Below are 27,734 nucleotides of genomic sequence, written 5' to 3'. Positions count from 1 at the left end.
TTCCTACACACGCGTTATACAAAAAGAGTCAGAGACACTCATTATTCACATAATTCTTTTATATTACAAAATAGCAATGCTTTTATATCTGCTGGATATAGTGTACAATATATCGATACCCCCCTCTAAACCCACACATACACATACGAACAGACAAAAGATCACAACATTATAAAATAAACATCAGCTGAGTCATGTGCCAAGTTCAATACTGTAGCCCTCTTTCTCAAAAGCTGTACATACAGATTGACTCTCAAGTCGTTCATTAAAGCCGCTCCCCGTTCACTGGAGGGTTAAAGTGCAGAATAGGAAAGTTTAAACAAACAGGAGAAAACACACGAGATAAGAGAACAAAATGAAATATTTGATGGTCACTAGATTAAGTTGTTGTAAAAATATGACGGGCAAGTGTTGCAGTAAAGAGCACACTAACTGAGACCAAGACATACCCGAGACCAGAGTGCTCCGAGACAAGACCAAGACATTTAGGGATCGAGACCAGGTCAAGACCAAGACCAAGGCAGGGCGAGACCGAGACAAGACCATAAATATCAATGAAAAATCATCTTGTGTGCGTGGGGGCTTGTCACTCACTTAGACTGTAACACCAGGAAGGTTGCAGACGTAACCGGGGAATCGAACAACAAATAAAGTTATTCTTTCTTCCCCTTACCCTTTAAGAAAGGGGCACTTTCCTTCTAATCACAGTAATGATGTGGAAAGATAGCCTGTCAGTGGTGGTCTTGACCGGTCTGGATTTAAAATCTGGAGATCGCTCAGTCTGAGATAGAGACAAGACCAAGTGCTTTCGATTCCGAGACTAACATTTCAAATGCACATAACAATTATACAACTGACCTGGATTATAGCAAACTACCATGTATTAAACGGTGACATTATTTATTGGTGTTGTGTGCATTTTTAGTAAGGTGTATATGAACCTTATAGTACATTGTTGTTTCAGTCGTTTTTCTGGCTTCCTTTGCAATTACAATTAATATATAAAAACCAAATATAGTAAATATAGTCTCAAATACATTATTTTTTATGTTTTTCACTTAAATAGCAAAAAATAAAATTGTTTTTCTTTATCAGGAAACTTGTTGAAAGTACCAAAAAATAAAGCATGTTATGAAGAGACACCTGTACTATAAGGGACAACAATCCTGTATCACTTCAGAAGTAAACTCGTTTCCATGGTATTAATAAAAAAAACTGAGTCTTACATTTCATTGAACTCTAATTTGTCTTTCAAGACAGTTGTCAATGAAACAAAGAGAAAGAAACAAATCTTGTAAATCCACTTGAAGCTTAGTCACATCATCTTTAAATCACACTGTATATATAAGAAAGGCCTTAATCCATCTCTGCATAAACACTGAATAAGTGACCCTGCACCTTAAACAGATGTGCTGTGCTTTATTTTGTAGCTATGCCGACCAAACAGTCAGATGCAGACAGAGTGTTTGTTGTGTTTGTGTGGAAAAGTGAGAAGGAGTCTGAATGACGGACATGAAAGGCGCTACAGAAACGAGGAAGAGAGATGATTAGGGCAACAGATAATTATTTGAAGTAATTTTGTGACGTTTTGTGCTGCCTCGTAATCTATGACAGTTATTGTATCATACAGGAGGCTTAAAGGGGCAGATTACGCTGACTGAAACGCAAGGTGTCTTAAATGTGCTGGCAAAAATAACAATCATCCTCCTGCCCTCCTTCATATCCACAACAAAAGTAATCCAAGCACTTATAAGATATTCAAACGTACATTCATGAGTGCTTCTGTAAAGCTACCATACATTTCAGTCATGCTGAAACGGTAGGGAAACATGTTGAACTGGTACTATCTGCTAAAAGTGAGGTAATGTGAAAACTGTTAAACTCTTCCCATCTGCAGGAAGTATTTCTCCCAGCTGTCGGAAAATGTTTCAACTTCTTACTTCAGCCACAAGTATTATCCAGAAAGTATTTTCTATGGGCAGAAACTTGGGACAAAAATGCTCAAAGACACAAAAAAACCACAACGTGCCCCTTCAAAAACCAACACTTAGAAACATTTGCCCCTACATTCGATGATTCTTTGACGATTGACCCTATCAGGGGAGTGTGCACATGTGTGTGTTATACAACAGGAGTCCCAGGTGGCAGCAGGACATAATGGAAACAATGACTGGAATTGAAAATCACCAGTTAAATTCCACTGGCTCCATGGGCTGTGGGTCTGTGCTTCATCAGTGTGCAAGTCGACAGGAATGTGAGAGGAAACAAAACCCAGTTGAGTTTTTGCATCCCACAGATTCATGTGTGTCGAATAGGAAATTATAGAAAAAGTAATAAAAGATTCAATGCAAAGGACTACAACAAAAGTACAGAAATACAAGTACAGATGAGTTAAACTACAAACAGTAGGTGGATTTAAATCAACAGTCAGCATCATCTTCATAGTCTGAGACTAGATCCACACAAAGCCGGCTAAATTAACAATCTTTAACTTTAAATCTCTATTTCAGCCCACAATCTACCCTCAGAAAATGTTTCTCTCAAACAAAAAAGGAGCTGTAATTGCAAATTACAAAGATGCATTGTGTCATTGTGCATGTGCTTAACATCCCTGTTGTTGCATAAAGTATGAGTTTGACGGTGATGAATTGACCATGAGCTAAAGCAACAGCTTGACTACAAGTTACAATTTTGACATTCAAGTTACACTGTAGTTGAAATCTATTTAAAGAAACCCCTTGAGGTAACCTTAAGTCCTGGATTTTTAAACAAGGCTTAGGATAAGCTACCTGAAGGTGCCAGCCCATAGAAAATATATATTTAAAAAATGCTGGTGCCTATAAAAAGAAAATCCTTCAGAGTGGTAGGAAAACAAATTCTCTTTAGATAGAAAACTCCTGCCCAGCTTTTTAATGTGGAAGCAGGAGGTCAACTAAGAAACAATCATACAGCAACATTTTAAGCTGTATTAACAGGAGGTTTGGCTACATCCAGCTTTTTCTCTTTTTAGAGCAACAGTTATGTTGCTGGCTACGTGGAGAACGTTATCCTAATATTCAGTCTCTCGGTTTTTGGTCCCTACCACCTTCTGAGAGTGATATAGCTTTAGCTGCTGCCCTAAAATGAATTGCTTACTTTGCTGCTAACTGTGACTGTAAACTGTTCGGTCCTGAGTAGGTGATGTATAGATTATTTGTTGAACTTGCTGTCCCCCAAACACATCTACAGTATGTGAGCGTTAAGAGTGAAAGAAAACAGTTTAAGTTCTGGGGCGGACACCTCAAAAATAATGCGCGTAAAGAAGCAGAAGGTGATTTTAGGTGATAACTCCCTGAAGGGCGGATCACTATGAGCCACAAACTTCAAACTGTCATTTTTATTTGGATTTAATTCGGGGCTTTTTGTCTTTCTTAGATAGGAAGGTGGATAGAGTAGGGAAGCAGGGAGAAAGACTGGGAAATGAAATGCGGGAAGGGAGCCACAGGAATGGACTTGAACCCGGGCTCCCTACATTGGGCGTGACCTAACCGCTAGGCCATCTGCACACCTGTCATTTTAAAGATTTATATAAAATATTTACTAAAGAACCTTTATTTTCGCTGTGATCAATACCTTTAAGTGTAAGCTTACTCGACGACACACACAACTTTCTTCATTAACCTGATTAACCTGAAGAAAAATACAGAAATGTTGTTATAGTGTCTTGAATAAATAAATGAGAAATATTAAGTTCTGAGTTTGGATACCTTGAAAGCAACTCTAGGTGATCATGGACAGAAGAAGGAAAAATGAAACTGAGAAACTGGATGTCCAACACATTTCTTAGCACAAGTTGTTGCTGTGTGGCAGTTATATGTGTTTGCTGACTGAATACGAGAATACAAATCTAACCGTTTCCTATTGATTGGTTTGTGTGTCTGTATGGAGACTGTTGTGGAAAGCACAAACCCAAAACACACAACAATGCATGCATGTCCTTTAACAAATCTAGCCGGCTTAGTGTGGGATGTATCCAAACAAAACTTCTCAAATATCCCGGACCTGTAAACGTCATGCCGTATAAGCTCTTCATGCCATAAATAAATCGCATGCTCGGGGCAGCAGCATTGTCAGTGAATTGACATGTTACTCCATCTCCATTGGAAACAGTCCCTTTTTAAACCAACTATCCCCAGGTCATTTTCTTCAGTTTCATATCATGAACACACTCAGCACTGTTACAGTCTGTTTGGCAGACAAGAAAATCAGTGTGCATGGAAATCAACAACCAGGTTTAAAATACTCCTGATATTCTTGGCACAAAGACTTGTTGACATATCTATATTGGCTGGTTTGACAAGTGTAGGACGCTAAGTCTACAGAGTCTTCACTTCACCAGGATCTGGTTTAGACAACTGCTACTGCTGGCTGTATTTAGCAGCAGTGGTAACATTGATATAAACATCTACCTCCAGACAGATGGAAGGGAATAATCACCCACATCTTGTGTTGTGACAACTTGTATATCAGCAGCAGTTTCATCAGGGCAGTGGGTGACATCACTTTAAACTGCTTGTGATAAGCTCTGATTGTCAAATGTGTGGACAGAAATATCTATGTGTGTGGTTGTTTAATTCCTCCCAACAACAGGAATATCTAAAAAGGTGTATATAAGGGTCCCACAGAACAGTAAGAGAACAGCTACACTTAGAAATTACAGCATAACGTGTGCATACATATTTCAACTCCTTATGGTTACATAGTCACATGAACGTAAAGACCAACCCTTCAAGTTTCGAGCTTAAATCACATGTAAGTCTGAAGTTCAAAGTGCTGGTGGGAATACACACCAACTGTTAGAGAAAGCGCTGATATAGGCTTTACACGTGCTTTGTATCCATCACTTTAGTTAAACTTACTTCTGGAATATTTTGGCAGTGATCTCATACCAAGAAATCAAACAATCTGCACAGATGTTGGTTTTTCTTTTTTTTTTCCAAAAAATTAAAGCTGTATTCTGGCATTAAGGAGGCCGGGCTTTTCTTGTGCTTACATTGTGTCCAGCAGCAGGTTTATGTTGCCAGAGTGTGGAGAGACTAATTCTGCCTTCTCAGAGCCGCGAAGGGCTACTACATCTCAGCAGTCGTTGTGTAAGGTGGACAAACTGGGCAGCCACAATGTGAGTGCTGTGATTGGCTGTGTGAGGTCACCACCAAACCAACAAAAAACGCTAAGGTGGGGCTGCAAGAAAAACTAGCAAGCCACATGTCCACGGCTGCAGTCAGGACAGAACTGGTTGTTTTTTGTGCTGCTGTGTTCTATTGCCTGTCTGCCCTTCTTCAGTTGACGTCACTTCCTGCAGGAGGGGGAGGGGGGAAGCTCCAGGTCTTAACTTCTTTTTCCTGGTGATTCTTACTTTCTTTTCAGGATTTAGCTCCTTGACATTCCTGATCCAAAGACAGGTCTACCTCAGACATGCCTATCTCCACGCCCATGATGATAGAGGTGTCTGAATCACTGCTGAGCGGAGGCTGGTGCTCACCTGAGGACATAAAGAGGGAGGGATTAATAACTTGGCAGGTCAGTGTATCTGTACAGGGTCAAAATCTCGAGACAAGGCAGAATTCTTAGGGTCAATATCATTATCACTGGAACCAGTGTGTAATGATTATTTAGCTCCTTTTTTTTTTTTGCTCTACCAGTTTTTTAAGAAAATGTCTGCTTCTTTAGCTACCTTGCCACTGAACCTGCACAGACTAGACTCTTTCAGCGTACATACAGTTACTGTATCAGGAGTTATATAGAAGTTAGAAAGGTAGTAAGAACAAAATTATTAGACATCAAAAAGCAAAACCCAAACCTTAGCATCAATTCAGATAATTCATTCTGGGATCCTGACTGCAGCAAACACCCAATAAACATCTGACTGTGTAAGAATGATAGCTGCAGAGCTTTTAACGACAGCGCTCATTATTCAGGCTAAAGACACTGCACACTCACCGCTCCATCACTGCCAACTCTCTGAAGAAGAGATCCTAACAGATCTGCTTGTTCATCTCATGCTAACTGTCTGTCAGTGACATCCTCTCTGTCAGTTCAATAGTGCATTGACATATGACAAATAGCATCTGATTTACACACTCATTAGTTGGGACAGGAACACCTCCTGATGTACTGCTTGTGAAAGCACACTGAAGTACACAAGTCTTTGTGCCTCAGCATCTACTGGGTCCCTTTAAGGCAAATTGTACTACATGACAAAGATGACACACACACACACCAAGCACACACCCACGCAGCACACAATTCTCCTATGTACAACTGCAGCACTTCATGACACAACCTCTTATCTGATGTACGTGTGCACCTGAGGAAGTAATGAGCACCATACTCACGTGATTTTTTTGGTTGAAACTTTGTTTCTCCCACGGGTGAAAGTAGAAGCTATTTCTCAATGTATCTATTAACCATTTAGTCTTTGTAATGTCAAATAAAGGCTGAAAAAAAAACATTTTCAAGACCCAAAAGAGACATTCTGACCAATCAAACAGTCAAAATTCAAGATAGATAATCAGTCTACTATCAGATAAGGCAGAGAAAGTTGCACAGCTTCATATTTGAGAATGTGTCTTCAGTAAATGCTTTGCAGTTTTGCTATGAAAATAGTCAAAACGATTGGTTTCTGTGAGTTTGACTTTCAGGTAATTTTTCTGACAACAAATGTATCCATACCACTGTCAATCACTCTTTTATCAGGGATGTCCCCGATGTGGTTTCTGGTGTCTTTTTCAGTTTTGTTTTGTATTAATTATGACTTATACATAGCCAGATTAAAACCATACTACAACCAGCTATTCTGTACTTAATGAAATATTTTGTCTATCTCCATCAGTGGCTAAAGCAGGTGGAACCTCCACACAAAACATCAAATTAGATCCTTGTTATAACACAGTAAGGTGAAATCTCTTCCATCCATATGAACAATACTTTTTTAAATAATATTATAACTACGGCTGACCTCAATAGATCCCACCTTTGATCAAAATTCATGACCATTAACCTCTACTTAAAATGTCTTCAGAAGTTCAGGGGAGGTTTTTAATGATGGAAAAGATAGCAAATTTGCAGATCCAAGTAGTGTTTATTTTTACTTTGCATTCAAGACTCAAGTTGCCTTAAAAGAGATGAATTAAAGAAAGACAAAAGGCAGAAGTAAAGGGTTAAAGATGCGTTTGGCGTCCTAATGTCAGCCCTTAATTATGGGTTGTCAGGTTTGAGTCTCCTGAAACAGTGACTGTGTGTAGATACAGTTGAAGCATGGAAGCAGCAAGAGAAGGAGCCGGTCTGACGTGTTGAACAGAATGACTTTGGCACAGGTTACACAGACACTTCATCTTTCTTTACTGTTCCACCCTGCCCCTTCAGCTCTTCAAATAAAACTTTAATAATAAGCCCTAAGCTGACAGTGAGCAGACCCCTAAGTGGTCCAAAAGACAGCAGGAACGACAATAAAAAATAAATAAAAAAACACTAGTGTAATTACATCAACAAGAAGCAATTTGTAAAACTTCCATCACTGACTGAATCCGTCAATGGCCTGCTGAATGTGTTGTTAAATAATGGATACATTATAAGACAGCAGCTTAAATTGCTTTTCCACAAATGACTGTAGGTGTTTTTTTTATGAATTTGTCTTTTTAAATAATTTAATATAAAAAATAAAACATAAAATATGTTTATTCATCCTTTAAGACATTACCTAGGTGTTTTAAACATCTGACTCAAAACTTTTTAAACTTTTTAAAACTAAACACATGTCTAAGCATGTGCATTTAGTCACACCACGAGGTGCTGATAGCAAGCAGATGTTTAACATCTGGTAGTTGAAGTAACAGCCTAAAGGTGTTTGTGTAAGGGGCTAATATGTGGACATACTTCACCATAAATATTTCAGTGTATGTGGGTTAGGATGTGACATCCTGGAAAGGAAACAGTATTCTAACCCTTCTGTTTTCCCCGAGGGGATCTGGGAACAGGACCAGGTGGCTGTTGGCCTGGTTTAGGCCTCAGATTAAACTATTTTAATAAAACTTTAAAAAAAAAAAAAAAAAAAAAAAAGGCTATAAAACCAGAAGAAGCATACCATTAGAAAGCTGGTTCATTTTAGAGATCAAAGACACACACTTATTTTTGCAGCATGTTGTAAAGTCTCAACCTTTTTTTTTTTCCAGGCAGGTCGGGCCAAAGGTTGTGGCTTCACTGAGAGAAAGAAATGTAAAGTGATATACACTGCGGTGCTAACTTTTTTAATTAAAATCAAACTTTTCTTTTTACATTTATACCACAAAACCCTTTGAAGTGACTTAAGGTGAAACGTATTTCATTATAACTACCGGTAAGTTACAAATACATAGTGTGCTTACTGCTGGCAATTACGTAGTTCTCCTCCCCTGCCTGAGGTGCAATCTCTGGATGGAGCTGCTGAAGGCCTATCGCTCTCCCAGATGGATCCAGAACCACCGAGCTCTCATTAACGGTAATTTCACTCGCTCCACTGATGGCGTTGGTGGGTGGACCCCCCACAGATGTATCGTAGTCTGGAGGAACCTCGTCTGTACAGTCTGGGTTGAGCTGGAACATGTAAAACATGTCTCTAAAGCACTCTGCTGCATGTTAAGAGTCTTCATCACTTGTGTATGCACTTCACAGTTAGAACAGTCTCAAGAGAACAGGACATCTTATTTTTTACCAAAAAATTAACATGTAAGCCAAAAAGTAATATGACAAATAAGAAGAATCTTACTGGAATTCCCAAAGCTTTGAGGATATTCATTTTACACATGGGACATGTACGGTGGTCTTGTAGCCAGGGGTCCACACAGTGCTTGTGAAATAAGTGCCTGACCAAACAAAAGGGCAGCATACAGATAACATATATAACATTTTAAAACAATTGCTTTAACATGGTGCAAATGAGTAGCTATGCTTCACTTTATACCTCTGTGTTACCTCTAAACAGACACTTAGGTTTGAATTTTCTACAAAGATCAAGCACACAACCCTTACCTGCAAGGTAATATCCTGACAACATCATTTGGTTTATAACCTTCAATGCAAACTGCACAGTTGTCAAATTCTGACTCAGTCTCCTAAAACAAAGAACAAAGGAACGATGGAAAACTGATCCTCAAATATATACTAATTCAAATGTGTACTGAAGGATTCGAACAAAAGAAAGAACATCTTTGTACACATATGTATTCTTTTGAACCCACAGTACAGCTAAATGGGCTGTGAAGCTTCGTGGGAGGAATTCCTTACCTTGTCTCCTTTTTTTATGGTTCGCACTTGCAGCTTACTGATGGCCTTTTTGGCAGCATCTCCCAAACGTCTCTGCAGAGAAGAAAAAAAAAGACGAAGCTGTTTTACTGACAAAGCCAGTTTGTCTGTACTCAGCAGTATGAAGGTATCACATTGTGTGTGTGTGTGTGTGTGTGTGTGTGTGTGGTTGTGTGTGTGTGTGTGTGTTCTGTATATAAAATATTCTACTTTGCCAAATCCCATCCCTTGCCTACATTTTGATTGATTGACCAACATGCATGCTAGGGACACATCAGTCACTTTTTAACATTAGTGATGAGCAGAGCCAACATTGCATGCTGCGTTTTAAGTGAATAAAACATAGGACAAAAAAGCTTCACTGTTGTCGAGCAAGTCCACCGCAATGACTAGAATCCAGACTATAGAGAGACAAACTGAACACCAGTTAGTTTATTACAAATACATTTATACAGTTCAGTATCCGACTTTGACTTGAGCTGGGTTTCAGAATGATGTTTTGATAAGAGGAGTGGGTAAAGGGAGCTGTTTGTTTGGAGGTAAAGAGTTAAAAACGTGTTCTTCAGAGGAATTGATTTCCTGTAAACTAACAAAGTGCCTTGTTAACACAGTGTCCTGTTAATCTCTTACACAGGGGGGAATAAACTGTAGAGAATTATCACTGTACCGTTTGAGTTTTTTTTTACATGGATTTCATCATCTGAACTGGTTTAAAGTTATTCAAGTGTGCTGGCATTACAAAAAATGAGAGTAAATTGTTGAGTTGAAAGGGCATGACTTAGATAAAGTTGTGCAATATTTGTCAAAAACACCTCCACTACAACTCCTACACCTTGCTTAGTTGCCAGAGTAATATAAGAGAAAACAGACTGATCTGAACAAGATGACATCTTTGTAACACACAAATCAACATAATTCAAAATGAAAAATGCAAACACTGGTTGTCATGGCACTGGCTACTATGATAACAGGCAATATGGGGAATTGTAATCACAGGAGTCATGGGAACGTCAGAGGCGGCCACTCGTAATAAAGAGCAATAGCCAGTATTTGCTCAGTCGGCTCAAAGGGACAGAAACCTGAGTGGGTTGATGGTTCACTGGTTTGCCTTCTCTCTGTTTCGTCCAGCTGTCTACGTTTGACCTCTCTTTACAGCCTTACAGAGAAACCAGATGGAAAAATGCAAGAGGAGACCACAGTACTACAGCACAGTCAGTCTCCCTTATACACAGAATCACATCAGCTCATAGAGTAATATACATTACCTGGTTACGGTCTCGTGCGTTAGCGTAGCGGAATCTCTGAATGTAGTAGAAGACGAGCCAGGCGAGGGAGATGATCATGAGGACGATGAAGGAGATGGAGACAAACACAACCGACGTTCTGCTCACATACTTCTGCAGGTTGCGGGTTCCTATGGTGATGTGTAATGTGACCAAAATGTGACGCTCCAGCAAGGCCACAATCTCACGACCTTTAGGCTCTGGGATCATGACGGCCACAACATCCCCTGTACCTGCACACACACAGAGAAAAACCCCACATCATGTAAAGCTACAGTTCAGATGATCCCTACATTAATCAAGACAAAGCTGCTTAAATGAGACCTCATTGAGGAATTCAGTTCAACACCTGAAGAGCAGTTTAGACTCTTTTAGTATGCACAAATAACATTTTCTAAAGATATTACATTTGTTTGAAATAAAAATAAATCTTTGAAAAGAAAAGATGGTATTGTCCCCTATGGCATCTTGTGTTCACAAAGCTTTGAAACAGCACTTAAGATCTGATTTAAAGAAAATGTAACTTTCTATAACAGGACATTTTCATTGTTTACTGACATTTTGTAGACAGACTTTTAACCAGTTAAAAAAAGCCTTTAATATTGTGTTAATTACTATTCAAATAACAAATAAGGGAAAAAAAAATCAGTGATTATAGTATCAAAATAAAAATAAATCTGAAATGACAGAATAAAATAACTGAAAAATCATACATTTGTTTGTTTCTTTTGTTGGTAAGGCAAACCTGTAGGAATCCTTCATAATTAATCCTCAACAGAAAATAAAAACAAAGACCTGCTTTTGTCTCCTGTGAGCAGTGTGCTGTTGCTCTGCATGCTGGGCACCATGAAGGCTTCTGTGACATACAATCATTGAGCATTTGTCCACTTGTGCAACTGAAAGATGTCTAGGAGGAGCACAGAGTTTACAGCAGAGTTAAAGCATTTCTATTGGTTTTAATAAAAGAGTAAACTTGCTCCTAGCATTAGCAATAGCTAAGACTGTGCTCCTTCTCATCCTCTCAGTTAATGCCTCTCAATGGTTAACCCGCCCTCAGGCATAGGATAAGCTTCCCCTTCTGCCTAAAACTAACAGACGTCCAGCTCTTTACAGAAATGTCTTTGCAGGTGCTATAAATCTACTATAATAAAATACAATAAACTTATACATCGACACGATGGTCAATAAGTCATTGATTATTTTCATTATTAAAAATTATTTGTATATTTTATGACATGTTTCCTTTCAATGTTTTGTGCAACAAGAATTTTTTTTTACTTGAATGTAACTAAAAAAAGATTTTTACTTTTTTTTTTTGTATAAGTTTCCCTTCTGATCCAAGCTGCATTTGTGTTAAATACTATGCATGTGAGGTCAAATTTTTGAAGGAGTTTGATTAATGTGCTTGTGTGTTTTGTCTATTTGCATGTTTTCTTTGAAGCTGCATTACCCAGCGGAAACACTGGTCTAACCAATGCTGATTATATCACCAGATAATATGTTCTATCTCAGAAGTGCTGGTTTGAATGACTAAATCTAGGGAGTCAAAAAATGGCTGAACAGAGAAAAACAAAGATATTTTGTGTTAAATCATGCTGTAGCAAATGTAGTTTTCACCCAGACAGCAATGACAGTTTTTTGTATAAAGTTTTTAATCAGTTATTTAAACATTGTTGTTTTTTTGACACTTTGCAGTGAAGATAATTACAAAATGCAGACGATCAAAAAGAATAGGTGATTTTGCAAAAAAATATCATGCTTAAATATTGACGTTAGATACCTGTTTCCAAGCTCTTGCTCCATTCCCCATAGCTTATTTGAATTGGTCTGAAATAAGGAAATGACATATGGGCTCTGAAGCTGAAACAACTCTGTAGTTTCTAGACTACAGGGCCCCACTCTTTCATCCGTACAGTTGTACAATGTTTCCAGGAAGTGCATCAGCAGCTTGACAAACTATTACATCATATTCCTTCTGTCGCCTCTTTATGGCTGCATGTAGTCACAGTGGCTCCCTGCGGTGCTTCGATCCCTCAATCAGTCACCATAAACAGTAGCTTTATTCAACCTGCCATCCCCAACAGCAGCTGCCAAATACACAGTGCTGTGACGAAGCCTTTGGAACCAAGTGAGGGTCTACATCAAGCTATTTTAACAATGTAATCTCGTATGAATTTGCAACTAACCAACTAAAACTGAGGGAAAATATAGTGTTTTGTTTTCCAGAAGATTAAAAGGCTTTGATTCCATCTGATATGCTACATTTTCAGGGTGAAAGCTATGATGCATTTCTCAGCCATGCTCATAAATCCCTTTATGTAACTGGTTTGTTGTCAAATCTGCACAGCATTTTATGAGACATGTTTTTATACAGTTTCATAAATGTGCAAGAATCAGCACAGGCATTTATGTGGCATGGCTATTTGTTGACACAAATTAGAGAAATAGAAAATATAATGGTGTTAATGCCTGTTTAAAAATGGTAGCAATTGGAAAAGTAGCATTCTTATCATTTGATGGTTACGGTAGAAAAAAAGTTCAAAGCACTTTGAGTACCAGCTGGCAGTATATCCTCTTTTAACACAAGATTTCACCCTGCATTATAGCAGCTGCCCCCTCAACATGAGTTTATGTATGTCAGAGCTTCTAAAGCAAACCCTGCTACAAACAGTGACCGAGGAGAAACAAAAGCCTGTGTTCGGACAGCAAACAGATGGTAACACGCTGCTGAACACCAGACTGTCAAACCAAGAGATGTCACACTTCTTCCTTGAAGTTTCTCCCAATGTCTCACTCACTTACATACAAATGTAATCATTGCAAGCTATAGTTTGAAGACATAAAATTAATATTTTAAGAATATATGGCTTCTGTAATAATAGCTGTCATCCACAGTGATGTAAGCTAATTTCTCAAGACTTCTGACGACTTAAATGCATGAATGTTTACTTTATTATAAACCTCTATTAAGCTCAGATTCACACACTGACCAGACTTTATTAACCATGATCATATGGTTGTAAGGGAAAATCACTGGGAAGGAACAAAAGTTTATGTTAATACTAAATAAACCACTATGTCTCATCCCAAAAAGCAAATTATTTCAAGAATAAAACTGTTGTATCCACAATCTGTGGCCCAGAAAAAGCCATTGTATGGTCAGTTTCAGCTTCATAGCCACCAGAAATACGGAGAGGCATAATAAGGCATGTAAGATTTCACTAAGCCTTGACTCTTATCTCCTTCTACTGTCCACTGTGACGCAGTCAGAGTGGACAAAAATAGCTGCTTCTAAAACAGGAGGTATGAGACTGAGGCTGGACTTGTGAAAAGGTCTGTGTTTTCACACTCGTTTGGCCAAAATGTGGGGCCAATCGGAATATATTACAGACTCAATGATTTTGCCTATACACGTATGTTCAAAGCTGGGATTTGGTTTCATTAGCAGGGCTTTGGTCTGTTGCGGAGAGGATAACACTGAGGCAAAGATTAGCACAGAATTAACTTTTATAACAGCCATATGCTGACCTAAAGACGTATCCTACACGCTTCCCTACAAATTCACATGAAGAAAAAAAAAACCTCAGAGTTGTTAACGCAAATAGTTTGACTATTAACTTTTACACTGGGGTCATGGCCCTGTCTGCGGTTAGCTTAGTCTTAATTGCTAGAAACAGAAGAAACAGCTTGCTGGTTCTTTCAGTTTCTTTGAACTCTTTCACATTGAACGCTTAGGTCGCCAGAACTCTCATAATATATCTAGCTGAGGCTAGCAGTCGATTAGCTTGACTTAGCTTAGAATAATTGACTTGAAACATGAAGAAACAACTAGCCTGGTCGTGTCTCTCAGGAACTTAAAGCTGTGTGGTTTGTTACCTTATGCTTAGATCAACAGCATTCTCAAATCATTGTTAATGTACTTAGTCATGTAGTTGAGGCTAGCACTCTAGAAGTTTAGCTCCTGCAGTCACATGTTGACGTGTCATTGGGTAAGAAACTGAAACCCAAATTGCTCATGCTGCTGTTCATGTGTATGAAGGTGTATATGGATGTGATTGGTTAAATCTGAAGGCCACTTTACAAAGCAGCCTCTTCTATCATTGTGTGAATGGGTTAAAGTCCATTTACCATCTATTTAGTTTAGCTTAGCATAAATGACTGTAAACAAGAGGAAAGCTAGTCTGGGTCTGTTACATTAACTGAGTGTTAGTTGACTCCTTAGGCTAAATGCTAAAGAGTGACAGCACTGTCACATCTGTATGGTAAACATGTAGTTGAGGCCAGTATAGTCAATTAGCTTATAAGCTTAAATGACTGGAAGCAAGGGGAAACGGCTAGCTCTGTCTTTTAGTAACTACGTATTAATCAAATATTTATATCTAGTTTTATTATTCTTATGTTGTTTTTACATTCGTACCTGGTTTTACTACATCCCAGATTATCACTGGGGACTGAGCAGTTGACAACAGTAGGAGACTTAAAGGAAGTTGCTGCTCTGTGGCAAAATAAAAGTTTGGAACATACCAAAGTCCAATAGTCAGCTCTACACTTTTTGCCACGTAAAAAAAACAAAACAAAACAAAAAAAATTCTTAGCCTTTAGCCTAAGCCAACTAGCTGTTTCCCATTTGAAATCAATGTTTAAATGCTGAACTATAATAATCCGCTGCTGTCTTCAACAATTTATATACCATACAAAAATAAGGTATCAGTGGTATCAATCTTCCCATCTAATCTTCAATGAGAAAGCGATAAGCAAATACTATACCACTTTAGCCTATATATTAGTTCTATACCACTCATCTGGGAGACTAAATGTGGAAGTGCTGTCAGTGATAAGGCTCAGTGGAGCTTGAGAGGAAAACCTTTACGAGTTGATAACCACACAGTATCACAGACCTGGCTCTATGGTCCACGGCTGAACATTACTCTGACACCACTCAGCTTTACATAATAGAGCCAGGCAAGAGAGGTTTTTGGCTCAAGCGACCATGGATTTTACAGCCCAGCTGTGTTGGCTCTGGACAGAGAAGTACTCCATTATTTCTTTGGCAGCCTCGCATTCAGTCCACACTTAAAGCCATGTTTTTTGTCACTGTATCCTGTTACTGTACTGTCCTGTACCAGCTTTGTCATCACACCTCTCCTGCAAACCATTTATGTCTCTTATAGTGTTTAAGTTTATATATATGTGAGTGCTTGAAGCAGGTCAGGTCTTGAAAAAAGTGATGTGTCCAGTTATGTGCACTGGAGCATTTGTTTGTATCTCCAGGAAGGATGGAGGAAGTTTAATGGTCAACACAACCCTTCAACAAAAAGACAAGAAAACCATTAGCTCAAGTAAAAACAGCTATAGTTAATAGAAAATATTACATTTCAAGTGAAAGAGCTGTAAAAAATAAACAACAACAATAAATATGGACTTATTACATTCCCTCTTCTCTTAATATAGATGTCAGCCATGAGTAAGAAAAGGTGCTATGTGTTAATCAAACCCCTCGATGCTGTTGTCTGTTTCAGCCTCCATTTAATTGCTTTGCTAAACATGAGTTCAACAGAACAGGGTGCAATGCTAACGTTTATTGTTGTTGACCATGTTGTTGATATAAAATGTAAAGCAAAATGTCATTTTGTGTATTCATGATCTTTTTTGTGAACCAACTGTCTAGCTTTGACTTGAACGCTTCTCATATTTTGTGATGTTTTTTATTTGATGCAACTGACTGTGACACAGTGGCTAAGACAACGTTTTCTTCGGGGATATTTCAGTTTCATCTGCTAGAGAAAATTCTCAAGTCAATTCAGTTTTCTTTTACGAGTATAGCAAAGATTGCATTTAAACCCGTTTGATTTGAAATCTTTGGCTAAACAAGGAGGAACAGCACGTTTTAAAAACAAACAATGACAGCGTAATTGCAAGCTCTGTCAAACTTGTTAGCAACTTATTAACACAGCTAGAAGACATGGAGCAATGTTAGCATCCATGTAAAGTGCTGAGAACAGCTGCCTGATAAAAGGTGCTTTAAATGTTAGGTGTATAAAGATATGTTGCTGATGCTTAAACACGTAAAAAGCAACTGAATGCTGCAGCTTTCCCAGGTGATGCAACAAAACAAATCACTACATTTGAGTAAAAGCTCACAGAGTTTTGCATTGAACTAAGATCATCTGTTTTTATCATGGCAGGTTTCTTTGGCTTTTCTGTGTTAAAAATAAAAAATCTTTTGGTTATTAATCGTCTCGTAATCAATTGACCATTATGCGGCCAGGTGTTGTATGCTTTTTGCTCAAACATCTGTTTCTGTATCGCGCCTTATGTCTGCTCGGCCTTCATGCATTGTGCTGTTGTCTGGCACAGGTGTAGTTGTCTGCTTGGCCGCACCTTTATGAAAAGCAGTAACTTGCTGTGAGCCCATTTCCAATGGAAACACAAGTCAAGTGGAAAACGAGGCTCTGCTCATAAACTGAAGACAGCTTGTCAGTGTGTACGCTATCAAATAATAAACCTCATCTGTTGAAAAAGGTGCACTTGGAAAGAAAGAGGGTTAGCATAAAGAGTTGACCTTAAATACAAAAAATTTACATCTCCCCTACAGCTCAGCCAACTCTGAAGAAAGCGGTGTATTCAAATTGTACTAAGTACTACTATGCTACAGGTGTTAATAAATCTGACTTTACTACAGGAATAAATAAGTAAAAGGAGGAACGCTTCTTTACAAAGCAGAAGTGACACCCATATGTCAGCAGTTATATGTGCTGAAGAGGAGTATAATAATAACATAGAAACTGATGATCTAGAATTTACAGTGTCATCTATGTCAAAACTACAAAACAAGCAAAAGTCCCTTTTACAATTATTATTTAGTTTCCTTTATAGAGACCTGATAAGTGTTGAATTTGCATGTATACCGGAAAGATCTCTGTGCTTTTCCTATTTATATTTGATGCTCAATATTAGTATATTATGCAAAAAATATTAAATTGTATTTCATATTTTAACCAATAGCAAGGTTGGCTTTACCCCTTGACATATATATGCGGTCTGAAATACAAAAGTCAGGGCGAAAAGTTGCCTTTTTATCTAGATTTTGGCTCCAGAAAAGTGACAGAAAAATGCTGTGGCTTACGGAAGAATATTAAAGGTGAAAAAAGCAGAAACATGAGAGAAATCACATCCCTAGATCATGTACATGCACACTGTGACTCTGTATTCTCTTATTGCAGCTGCTCCTAAAATACAATGAAGAGCAATCACTGCGGTTACGTAATAACCTTTTCTATGAGCTCTCTGGTTGAACTGAATATTTTCTTTGTCTAATATGAAAAATTAACCAAAGGTGTCCACATCTTTGTTAGTAACCCTTTATCTTACATATTTTCTTTTATGTGATCAAGAGGTACTTAAAGTTGTTCAAACAGCAAAGGGTTTGTCCAGATATCTATATGCACATGCCTGCTCTGCCTCTGGCAAATAGAGTCAAGAAAAAGGTTATGGTTATGTATTGACACCAGTTCTTCAACAAGTGTGTACTTTAGCAGTGTATTGACTGTGCCCCAAGTCAAAGGGAAATAAAACCTCTGTCTTAAATGAGACATTTAACTTTGCAGTTGCAGCCTATGGGCTTGTCAACAACATCTGATTTCATTGCTCATGTTTGGATACAGTGGTTTTCTTTATTAATTACTTCATATTCAAATTTTAGACTATGGGTATCAAGCAGAGGGCCATTTCTAAATGTGTTTCTTGGCACAGTTTGTGAAAAATATTGGTGTCCTCTGCTTATTCACACTCTGTCATTGTTTATCACTTGGTTATAAATTCAGAGCACTATCAGAACATTGTTTGTTCGGTGTTTGCACAAATACAGCACAAAGGTAAACTCTGCAAGAGGAGACCAGACACATGGTGCTGCAATTCAAATATTTGGCATTCATATTGATCTTTGTGATTGTTTCACCCGTTTGTGAGTGCCTTGACCTGCATGTGCTATAAAGATTTTTAGACTTTGTGCATTCCTCAACAAGAAGCTGGTTATTCCTTCTCTTTCCTGTTTAAAAGTGGACAATGCATACACAAGATTTGGCTAGGAATTCAAAATAAATGAAGCAAATACATTTTAATAGAAAGTTCCTGTTCAGTTTTGTGTTTTTAAAACATTAAGCCTGTATCCTTGAGTATCGCCTACAGAAGTATACAGTAGAGCTCTAATAGATAGTAATTGGTAGCTCTGTGTGGCAACAAATAGATCACTTCCAAAACTGGTACAAGTTATATGGTCAGGTCCATCACCATGACAGCGTTTGAAAAAGAATGTTTTTAAGGTAATATAAAAAAAAACATATGGTGCTTTCTCTTAGGTACCAAAGTAGACCTCATTTACTATTTTATACATGCATGAACACTATATAATGGCTTCAAATACATTTAATGAAAGAAAAATAAACTTCAGCAACATCCTCAGCCAGTTGCAGGATTCAGATAATCAGCTCATTCGTCAGAGAGCCAGAACACTTTTCTACCACGCCACCGAACGTATTGATTATTTCGTTGATTGCAAGCGGAGCTCTGGTACTCGAGGGACAATGAAACCCATTCACTTCGACCAGAGATGCCCCACACCTAATGAAGCAACTATACTTAGTGACATTTGAGGGCGTTTTATCAGGCCTCCATCACTCGACGGCACAGCAGCACTCATGTTGAAAAGATCTCGCATCGCTGACAGGTTGACTCTTACCTGGATGGGGCATTGTGATGGTGTCGTTGGTGCTACTGGAGCCCACATTGTATATGACCACCGCAGAGGCGTTGAGGTTTGCAACGTTACGGATTTTCTCCCGGTAAGTACAGTTCCCCGCAGCCACCAACGCTATCCAGGCGTTGTTGGGAGGGACAGGCGGGAACCTGACGTTGGGGTCGCACGCCTGCTTGTCCTGCAGCACGGACGGCACCAGGACCAGACCTCTTGCTTCTTTCTTAGGGGAGTGCTCACCATAGCGCCCGCACTCGGTTTTCTCCGTCTTGACCTCCGATGTGACGGGGTCCAGGTAGGTGATGTTGACAAAAGCCGTGTACCATTCTTCTTTCTCTGCAACAGTAAAGTCCAGACACAGCAAGTGGACGAAACAGAACGACAGCAGCCACGTTGAGAGAGCCAGACTGCGGCAAGCTCGGATGAGGGACGGGGCCATTGTGCGGCTGGTTTGGGATGGACGGAGCTCGAGCTCCGGAGCTCCTCGAGTCTTCACCGGAAGGCTCGTGCCACTTCCCTCTTTTTTTTTTTACAGGTGGTGGAAGAATAAAGTGTTAAACATGCATCACAGCCGGAGACAGACACCAGCTCTTATAGAGGAGGTGTCCCTGAAGTTTGTGAGCTACGTGCAGGAGTCTACTACACACCTCCTGCAGGAGAAGACGGCGCTGTCTGTTCTCTGTTGTTGTTCACCGTCAGCTGTTTCCCGTCCTCGCTCATGATTGGATTACCGCTCAGTGGCACGTGACCTGGGCGTGGCCAAGGTATCTGACGCCCTGTGGCACGCGGAGAAGGAAGAAACTGAAACAATCATAAATCATAAACAGCCAAATAATGCATTCAAATGAACGTGATGATTTCCAAAAAAATCATCTTTCTAAATCAACTGGATTTGGGATAAGCATAGTTAAGAGATTTGGATCAAAAATAAAATGTATTTAATTTAATAAAATAAAATATACCTTAAGAAATAACAGCGTTCACATTACTGATTGCCTCACTGTGTATGCCAAAGGTTTTTTGGGTCATAATTTTTTTAATTCATGCTCAATAAATTGATTTGCCAAATCAATGACAGTAACAACTGTTGTAAAATGAGTATGGATAAACGATATACTGAATGCTACAACAAGTGTTTAAAATGTTGAGTAAACACATGCAGTAAATTGCTTTATAACTTGACTGAACTCTTAATGAAGTACAATTGCTTTAATTTAATAAGATATAGGCTAATTTAATGAGATTTGTTTTCAAAACAAGCTGCTTTTTATTTAGACAAAACCTTATTTTGACTGCAAACATCAGCAGCCTACTTTTTTTTTTTCAATTTACATCACGGGGAAAAAAGAAAAAAGTAGGAACCAAAGCTTTATTAGCATGTTTCAACCCGGCCAGATATCCAGACCGGACCTACAAGCTGTCGGAGGAGTGCTGACCATTTCGGTAAAGACATGCAAATCAAACACATTCGTTTTAAATGACACTTTGATGTAACATACAGGATTATTAATATAAATACTTAACAACCTCATTATTACACATGAACAGTAATAACTCACGTTAGTTTTCTTAGCAGGCGACGCGACGTGTCGTTTACTGTCTCATGATGAAACAGATAGCTTACCAAATGCTAAACAGTTTTTTTTTAAATGATGAATTCACGTTAATCATCGGATTCGTTAATCGTCACATTTAGAGTCAACCAGGCTGATTTTATTCATGTTGAAATACAATCAAATGAAACACTGAAAATAACTTAAATCAACCTCAGCTTTACCTGTTGTCCAGAATTGCACTTAATTGTTCCCTGTGTTTGCAGGAAACCTGTAACAAGCTTTTTCTTTTGTCTGGTTGAAGAGATGCCAAAAAAGAAAACCGGGGCCCGGAAGAAGGCCGAGAGCCGCAAGGAGCGAGAGAAACAGAGTCGAGCCAACCGGGAGCATGTCGATGTGGCCAAACACCCCTGCAACTTCACCATGGTATGTAGTCACTACAGCCAATACACCAGGGCAGTGACGACAGATATAAAGACTCATTTGAGTTTATCTACTGAATAACTTTAATTTTGTGCTACTTTAAACTGCTACAAAAAGCAATTTGTTCAAGTAGGCTATATCTTATATACCTGAGGGGCTTTTTGGAGTATGGGCAGCTATCATTATAAGAGCCTCAGTTCTACAAAGAAAAAACTCACCCCCTTTAAAAAAAATAAAATAAAAAATGTGCGATATAATGAATAAAAGCTCATGAAAAGCAAAAGAAGAGGGATCCCTCGTCTGTAAAAGGGGTACATATATGAATATCAAATATAATTTCATATTATTTAACAGCTACATGATGAAATTCAATGTGCCACTAATCATAATCCAATGAAATGATAAACTATATTCTGAAATTGGCCTTTCTGCACAATTTTCGAGATTTTCCTTCAAATGTAAAGTGCGTTATAAATAAAATGTATTATTATTATTATTATTATTATTAATTTTTGTGTTTTGTATTTGCAATTAAGCAGCACGCTTGTGCGCTTGAAAATGTTCCATAGTCTTTCTCTACTGTTTGTGTACCTTCTAAAGTTTCCTTTCTTGACTACTGTAATCGTGTCTTTGTTGTCTTCTGTTTTCCAGGAATGTGACAAATGTCAGAGGTTAGTAAATGTATTACATCGTTGTATGACATTTTTATATGGTATATTTAGTCTGTCAACCAATTAAACCTGTTTGTGATGTCACCTGGTAGAAAACAGAAGAACCGGGCTTTCTGCTACTTCTGTAACTCAGTACAGAAACTGCCTGTCTGCGCACAGTGTGGTAAGTTAACTGCAATAAAATGTCTTACATATTTATATGCTATAAGAGGTACTTTATCGTTTGTACTCTGGCGCCCCCATGTGGTGGTATGAAAAAATACACTTTGGCAGACAACAGTGTCATTTCTTTTTTGATATACTTTATTATTGATTGTTTATGAGATTAAGAGAATAAAACCTGAACATTAAAATAATCTGAACGATGGCATTTAATTTTCTTTTTCTTGTGTTGCCAGGAAAAACCAAATGCATGAAGTCATCAGATTGTGTCATCAGACATCCTGGGATCCACACTACTGGAATGGCCATGGTGGTGAGTTAGAAATGATTTAAATTGACTCTTTGAGTGGTAACCCCTCTGCACATAAAAATCCTGTTTTGGACATTAATTTGTGGTAGAAATTAAAAAGAAGCTGCAGTACATATATGTGTTTTATTCATGAAGTTTGAATTTATCCTGACGTGTGTGTGTTTTATGCCTCCTTTCTTAACCCCAGACATTTTTGAATGTGAAACGTAAAAGTTATTTGACTGTGAATGAGCATGTTCACTGTTCAAACATAAAAAAATCTATTAAAATGAGTGTGCAGTGGAATAGGATTGCAAACCAATATGACATTTTTGGCTGTTTGTACTAGGGCCTGATCGATATGTGGATTTTCTGGGGCTGATATGGATTTTAATATTGGGAAGAGAAAAAATCAAATACTGATAAATAGGCCGATATCTTTCTTTGATCTATGTTCATAGATAGATATACACGTTTATTTTGTTGATCCCTCAAATGCAGTTATCAAACACTTGTGCAAAAAGATATACATTATAAAGAAGACAAGATGGTCACCAAACTGGAGTGCCGGCAAATGTGCATGCCTGTGCATCACCGCTTTACATCGTGATACTGAGTGATAATACGGTACTTGTGTTAATTCATTTAGCGCCCTCTGCTGGTGACAGAGAACTGCTAGCTAGTGTAATACAATGAAACTCAAATGAAATGCTATTTTACAAGTGAATAAATCTAGTCATATCGGTGCATGTCTGTGATAAAATAATCCGACGCTGATAGTCACTTGATACGCTAATATCGGCCGATATCCATACGGGACATGTATGGGATTGAAATGTTGTTTTATGAGACCTCTTTGTTGAGTCTAAGTCCTTAAACAAAACAACAAAGGGTTATCAATGATCAACCATTAAAAGAATGATATTTTAACAACATTTGCTAACACAAACATAACTTAGATTCTACATGTGCCATCAGTATTCAGCACTGTTGTCCATAATAACCAGAAAGAATTATTTCTCAGTGTCATAATTGTGTACTTTGTGTATTGCAAAATGATGCAAGTACAACCAGGGCCTTATATTTATTACACTAACTATCTGACTTCTTATGACGGTGAGGAAACATGCCGTCCAAATATTATCAGATTATGATCTAATAAAATAGTGTGTTATTGAATTATAGAGGTCATAGAAGTTATGTCATGCTGACAGCTCAGTGAGGAGTCATTACAATCAAACAAAGTATGTTTCAGAGTTTAAAATAACTCGCTGTCCCATACATTATTTTTCTCTTTAGGTGGCTTTAAGTGGATTTTATAAAAATAGATAAATAACAATGCAAACTTGTTTTCTGTGTAATTTTCATCTTGACAACAAGGGGGCAGTGTGTGACTTCTGTGAAGCTTGGGTGTGCCATGGCAGGAAATGTCTGAGCACGCACGCCTGTGTGTGTCCCCTGACTGATTCCGACTGCATCGAGTGTGAACGCAGTGTCTGGGAACATGGTGAGACCCCCCCCTCCCCCCATCCCCTCCCCCATGTGTTAAGTTCACTATAAAAAAAAGTAACTTCTGTGTCACACTGAAGAGCATCACTGACTGTTTGAACTTCTTGAATAGGAGGGAGAATCTTCCGCTGTTCTTTCTGTCAGAACTCCTTGTGCGAGGATGATCAGTTTGAGCACCAGGCGAGCTGCCAAGTCCTTCAGGCAGAAACATACAAATGTGGGTAATTTAATGTTCCTTTCACAATGACAGATTGTGGTTAATGGGGGAAGTAAAGTGAGTCCTATTCATCCCACAGAATGATATCTTCAGGGTATGTGTGCAGAAAGGTGATCATGATTTGGTTTTTGGTTACATTCCAATTTAGGTGTTTCCTGTAATAGACTGGGACAACACTCCTGCCTGCGCTGTAAGGTGAGAAGAGATTTTACAGACAGATTTATCTGCTCACTGGGCAGAACTAACACTTCATTAAAAACTACACCCATACCATCAGCTCACATCTTAAATTGTTTCCTCGGCCAAACAACAACAACCTCTTAAAGATGAGACACAAATCAAATGGGATTCTCCCCCTCTCTTTTTCACATTACATGTACTGTCCTCCACAGCAGGAAATATTCTTGTAATCAGTTCTTCAGGAAGTGTGTAATTGCAACTCAAGATAAAGACAGACAATCTTGCCTGAGTTTGAGCCAGAGAGTGTTCCAATAAGATAAAAGAATACTGACTCTCAAAATGAAGTCAAATCTGCCACCAAGCATGCTCCACCCAACCCCATCTTCCTCTTCAAAGCAGGACGTACTTTACTTAGACAAGACTCCATGATCTCTAACATCTTATTATATGTCTGTATTGTCCGTGGTGTGTAAGGGTGAGCAATAGGCCAAGTTATCACACGTGATGATCCATTAAAGACATAAATAACAAACAAGCAGAAAAACAGGGAAAAAAAGCGAGAGAGAGGGGAAAAAAAGCAGACAAAAAAATATATACATGTATACAAAACAGGGTGGGGCGCTGGTGGCGCGGTGGTTAGTGTGTGCGCACCATGTATGGAGGCTGTAGTCTTCCAAGTGGGTAGCCCAGATTCGAATCCAGCCTGTGGCTCCTTTCCTGCACGTCATTCCCCACTCTCTCTCTCTCTCTCTCTGATTTCTGACTCAAAAATAAATCTTAAAAAAATAAAATATCTTACAGGGTATGAACACTTGTGTACAGTCAAAGGAGTTATGCTATAGCATAGATTGAGATATCTAAGGGATTCCACCTTAACACAGAAAATGTTTTAGCTATGGCCAGACCTAAAATAAGTAGTCTATAGTGAGAATTAGACTCACTTCACTAATAGTTAGTTTTGATCTCAAAAATAATAATAATGAAGGAGCTGGTAGTTTCTATCAGCAAGCATGTAGTGTGTTAGAAAACAGATTTGTGGGGCCCAGATGGCCTACTGGTCTGGTCACGCCCCCATGTACAGACAGAGGCTATAGTCCTGCAAGCAGGCAGCCCGGCTTCGAATCCGACCTGTGGCTCCTATCCTGCATGTTATTACCCACTCACTCTCCCTGATGATTTTGTATTCTGTCCACTGTCCTGTCAAAATAAAGACTAAAAGCCCCAAAATAAATCTTAACCTCACTGTTGATGCCTCAGATTTCTACCTGAATATAAAATTTGTTATGTGTAGTAGAATGAGGGATTTTTATGATTTATTTTTGTCATATCCTGTTTGGAGCAGAAGAGCACTTGAACTTTTGTACTAAGTACATAGGGAACTTTTGTACCTAAGTACAAAGGGATCTAAGTATTTAAATCCCTGAGGCCAAAATGAAGGGGTCCTAACAGTTACATAAGCACAGCTGTTGGTAAACACAAAATGAATTATCATTCAGCCTTCACATGGGATGGATTTTTCTGTCATCTTTTCCTTCAAACTTACCAAATGGTGACAAAGTAATGGGAAGAAGTAGAACATTATCCAAAGCAGAAGGACAGCGTGTGGTTAAAAGAAAAGAAATGCACAATAATGAATGATGAGCATACTTGTCTAAACACGACGGATCAGTTGTATTTGATCCTCGTTTATCCAAACAGAGCTGAAGGAATGTGTCAGGATAATATGTGTGATGTTGAAGTTTACATGTGATGATTTTGATTCACCCCTTGCCCTTCAGGCCTGTTACTGTGACGACCATGCCAAGAGTAAGGTCTTCAAACAGGAAAAAGGCAAAGCACCACCCTGCCCAAAGTGTGGCCACGAGACCCAGGAGACCAAAGATCTCAGCATGTCAAGTAAGTTTTACACAAGAAAACTCGAGGAAACAATGGAAAGTTGTTGTTTTTTCCAGTAAAGCTTTGGTTTAGGGGGAAGTTGCAGCAGCCTCAACTTTCCTGCTTAATCAGGTTATTTAAGATGAAACAGGAAGAGTGAGAAAGTGGTGACATCTGAGAAATTAACTTTGATTTCCCATAAAAATGATGTTGTCCTCAGAGTTGCTTTTCACTGTACTTAGTTGTAAAACGGACACATTTATTTCACTTCTTCTAAAACAAAGAGTCTTTGAACAGCCGTTATTACAACCTCCCCTTACAGTAAGTCACTAACTAAAATCAGCCCCAGTGTGTGCCTCTTACTTTTTTTAAACTTGCGTTCAAATCACGGGGCTAAGCACTCTTCAGCGTGCGACCATCTCTTTTTTTTCTTCATTATAAATGCTTTGTGATGTTTAAAAACAAAAAGTGGTCCCTGAAAGTATTTTTAGAATCCCGTTAAGAATCTTTTAAAGGCTCAGACTGTTTTTTATTGATTCTAAAAATAGCTGGAAACTACAGTGAAGCTTTTACAAACCGAAACGTCTGTGTGTTCTCTGCAGCTCGTACGCTCAAATTCGGCCGCCAGGCTGGTGCTGATGATGATGACGATTACTATGACGGAGGGTCAGGAGGCTACGATGCTTACTGGAAGAACTTAGCATCCGGAGGCGGAAACCAACAGGACGACTACGGAGAGGACGATGATGATGATGACGAGGAGGAAGACGAAGATGAGGATGAGGATGAAGAAGATGACGAAGAGGAGGTTGAAGAAGAGGGTGAAGTGGAAAAGGCTTCTAATTCTGTGGCTGGTCTTAAACTGGACGGGACTGCGTGATCTGAGAGAGACTGGGGGGCTTCCTGCTCAGTTGATCCAGAAGATCCTCAGCAAAGGCTCCCTTGTTACAGATCCTGAATGAACAGGAACATTCAGTAGAATTCAAGATGTTGTTGTTGTGTAACTGTAGGACTGAGTGTCAATAAGATACAACACTTGTGTTATTTTTTATTCACTTACATGTTGAATCTAAAAGTCTCTGTAGAAACCTGCAAGCAGCCATACACGAAACCACCAGAATACAATAAAAGGATTCAATAAAACATTTTATTTTTTGTTCAAATCAACGTGTTACTCATCAAAAAAAGGAAGTTGGATTATGAATCTAACAAAATGCTTGATTTCAAATTGTATTTCTCTCCCATGCTTTGGACTCGGTCAGTTGATCAGTTGAAATCATTGTGTTACGAAACTGCTGGTTTTCTGTTGGAACATCAGGGATTCTAGGAATCCAGATACATGATCCAGGAGCAGTTGTAAATTCTAGTATTGGCCCAGTTTTATTCAGGAATGTGCAACAACCTAAATCCTCATTTTTTATTGATTTAACATCCATTTCTGAATGTTCCCAAACACAGGAGCTAAGGAATCTTTTTCTTTTACTCAAGAATATAAAGATATT

At 38.6% G+C, this 27,734-nt stretch overlaps 2 protein-coding genes across 2 annotated transcripts; one reads left to right on the top strand and one right to left on the bottom strand.

Moving 5' to 3' along the window:
• Nucleotides 1-41: 41 nt before the first annotated feature.
• Nucleotides 42-20,549, bottom strand: rnf150a (ring finger protein 150a). The gene is made up of 7 exons (XM_020628885.3): nucleotides 19,339-20,549; nucleotides 10,584-10,834; nucleotides 9,301-9,372; nucleotides 9,046-9,128; nucleotides 8,783-8,879; nucleotides 8,403-8,610; nucleotides 42-5,521 (listed from the first exon to the last, which is right to left on the bottom strand). Exons 1-7 carry the CDS (start codon nucleotides 19,790-19,792, stop codon nucleotides 5,403-5,405), a joined length of 1,284 nt encoding a protein of 427 aa, XP_020484541.1. The 5' UTR covers nucleotides 19,793-20,549; the 3' UTR covers nucleotides 42-5,402.
• Nucleotides 20,550-20,700: 151 nt separating this feature from the next.
• On the top strand, nucleotides 20,701-27,382 carry znf330 (zinc finger protein 330). The gene is made up of 10 exons (XM_020628590.3): nucleotides 20,701-20,796; nucleotides 21,211-21,332; nucleotides 21,981-22,000; nucleotides 22,093-22,163; nucleotides 22,399-22,475; nucleotides 23,832-23,958; nucleotides 24,073-24,177; nucleotides 24,326-24,372; nucleotides 26,136-26,253; nucleotides 26,835-27,382. The coding sequence occupies exons 2-10, from the start codon at nucleotides 21,213-21,215 to the stop codon at nucleotides 27,110-27,112; spliced, it is 963 nt and encodes a 320-aa protein (XP_020484246.1). The 5' UTR covers nucleotides 20,701-20,796; nucleotides 21,211-21,212; the 3' UTR covers nucleotides 27,113-27,382.
• The last annotated feature ends 352 nt before the right edge of the window (nucleotides 27,383-27,734 follow it).

This window comes from Labrus bergylta, chromosome 1 (assembly GCF_963930695.1).
Source record: "Labrus bergylta chromosome 1, fLabBer1.1, whole genome shotgun sequence".
NCBI lineage: Eukaryota > Metazoa > Chordata > Actinopteri > Labriformes > Labridae > Labrus > Labrus bergylta.
Note: the sequence above shows the minus strand (reverse complement) of the source record. Positions and strands in the feature narration are given on the sequence as shown.

What these genes read in the sequence shown, in the direction of transcription:
- rnf150a (XM_020628885.3), bottom strand. Translation starts at nt 19,792, where the DNA reads ATGGCCCCGTCCCTCATCCGAGCTTGCCGCAGTCTGGCTCTCTCAACG. An exon ending in CATCACAATGCCCCATCCAG is followed by an intron (nt 10,835 to 19,338) that starts GTAAGAGTCAAC and finishes GTGTGTGTGCAG; the next exon opens with GTACAGGGGATGTTGTGGCC. An exon ending in GTCAGGATATTACCTTGCAG is followed by an intron (nt 8,880 to 9,045) that starts GTAAGGGTTGTG and finishes TTGTTTGGTCAG; the next exon opens with GCACTTATTTCACAAGCACT.
- znf330 (XM_020628590.3), top strand. Translation starts at nt 21,213, where the DNA reads ATGCCAAAAAAGAAAACCGGGGCCCGGAAGAAGGCCGAGAGCCGCAAG. An exon ending in ACCCCTGCAACTTCACCATG is followed by an intron (nt 21,333 to 21,980) that starts GTATGTAGTCAC and finishes TCTGTTTTCCAG; the next exon opens with GAATGTGACAAATGTCAGAG. An exon ending in CTACTGGAATGGCCATGGTG is followed by an intron (nt 22,476 to 23,831) that starts GTGAGTTAGAAA and finishes CTTGACAACAAG; the next exon opens with GGGGCAGTGTGTGACTTCTG.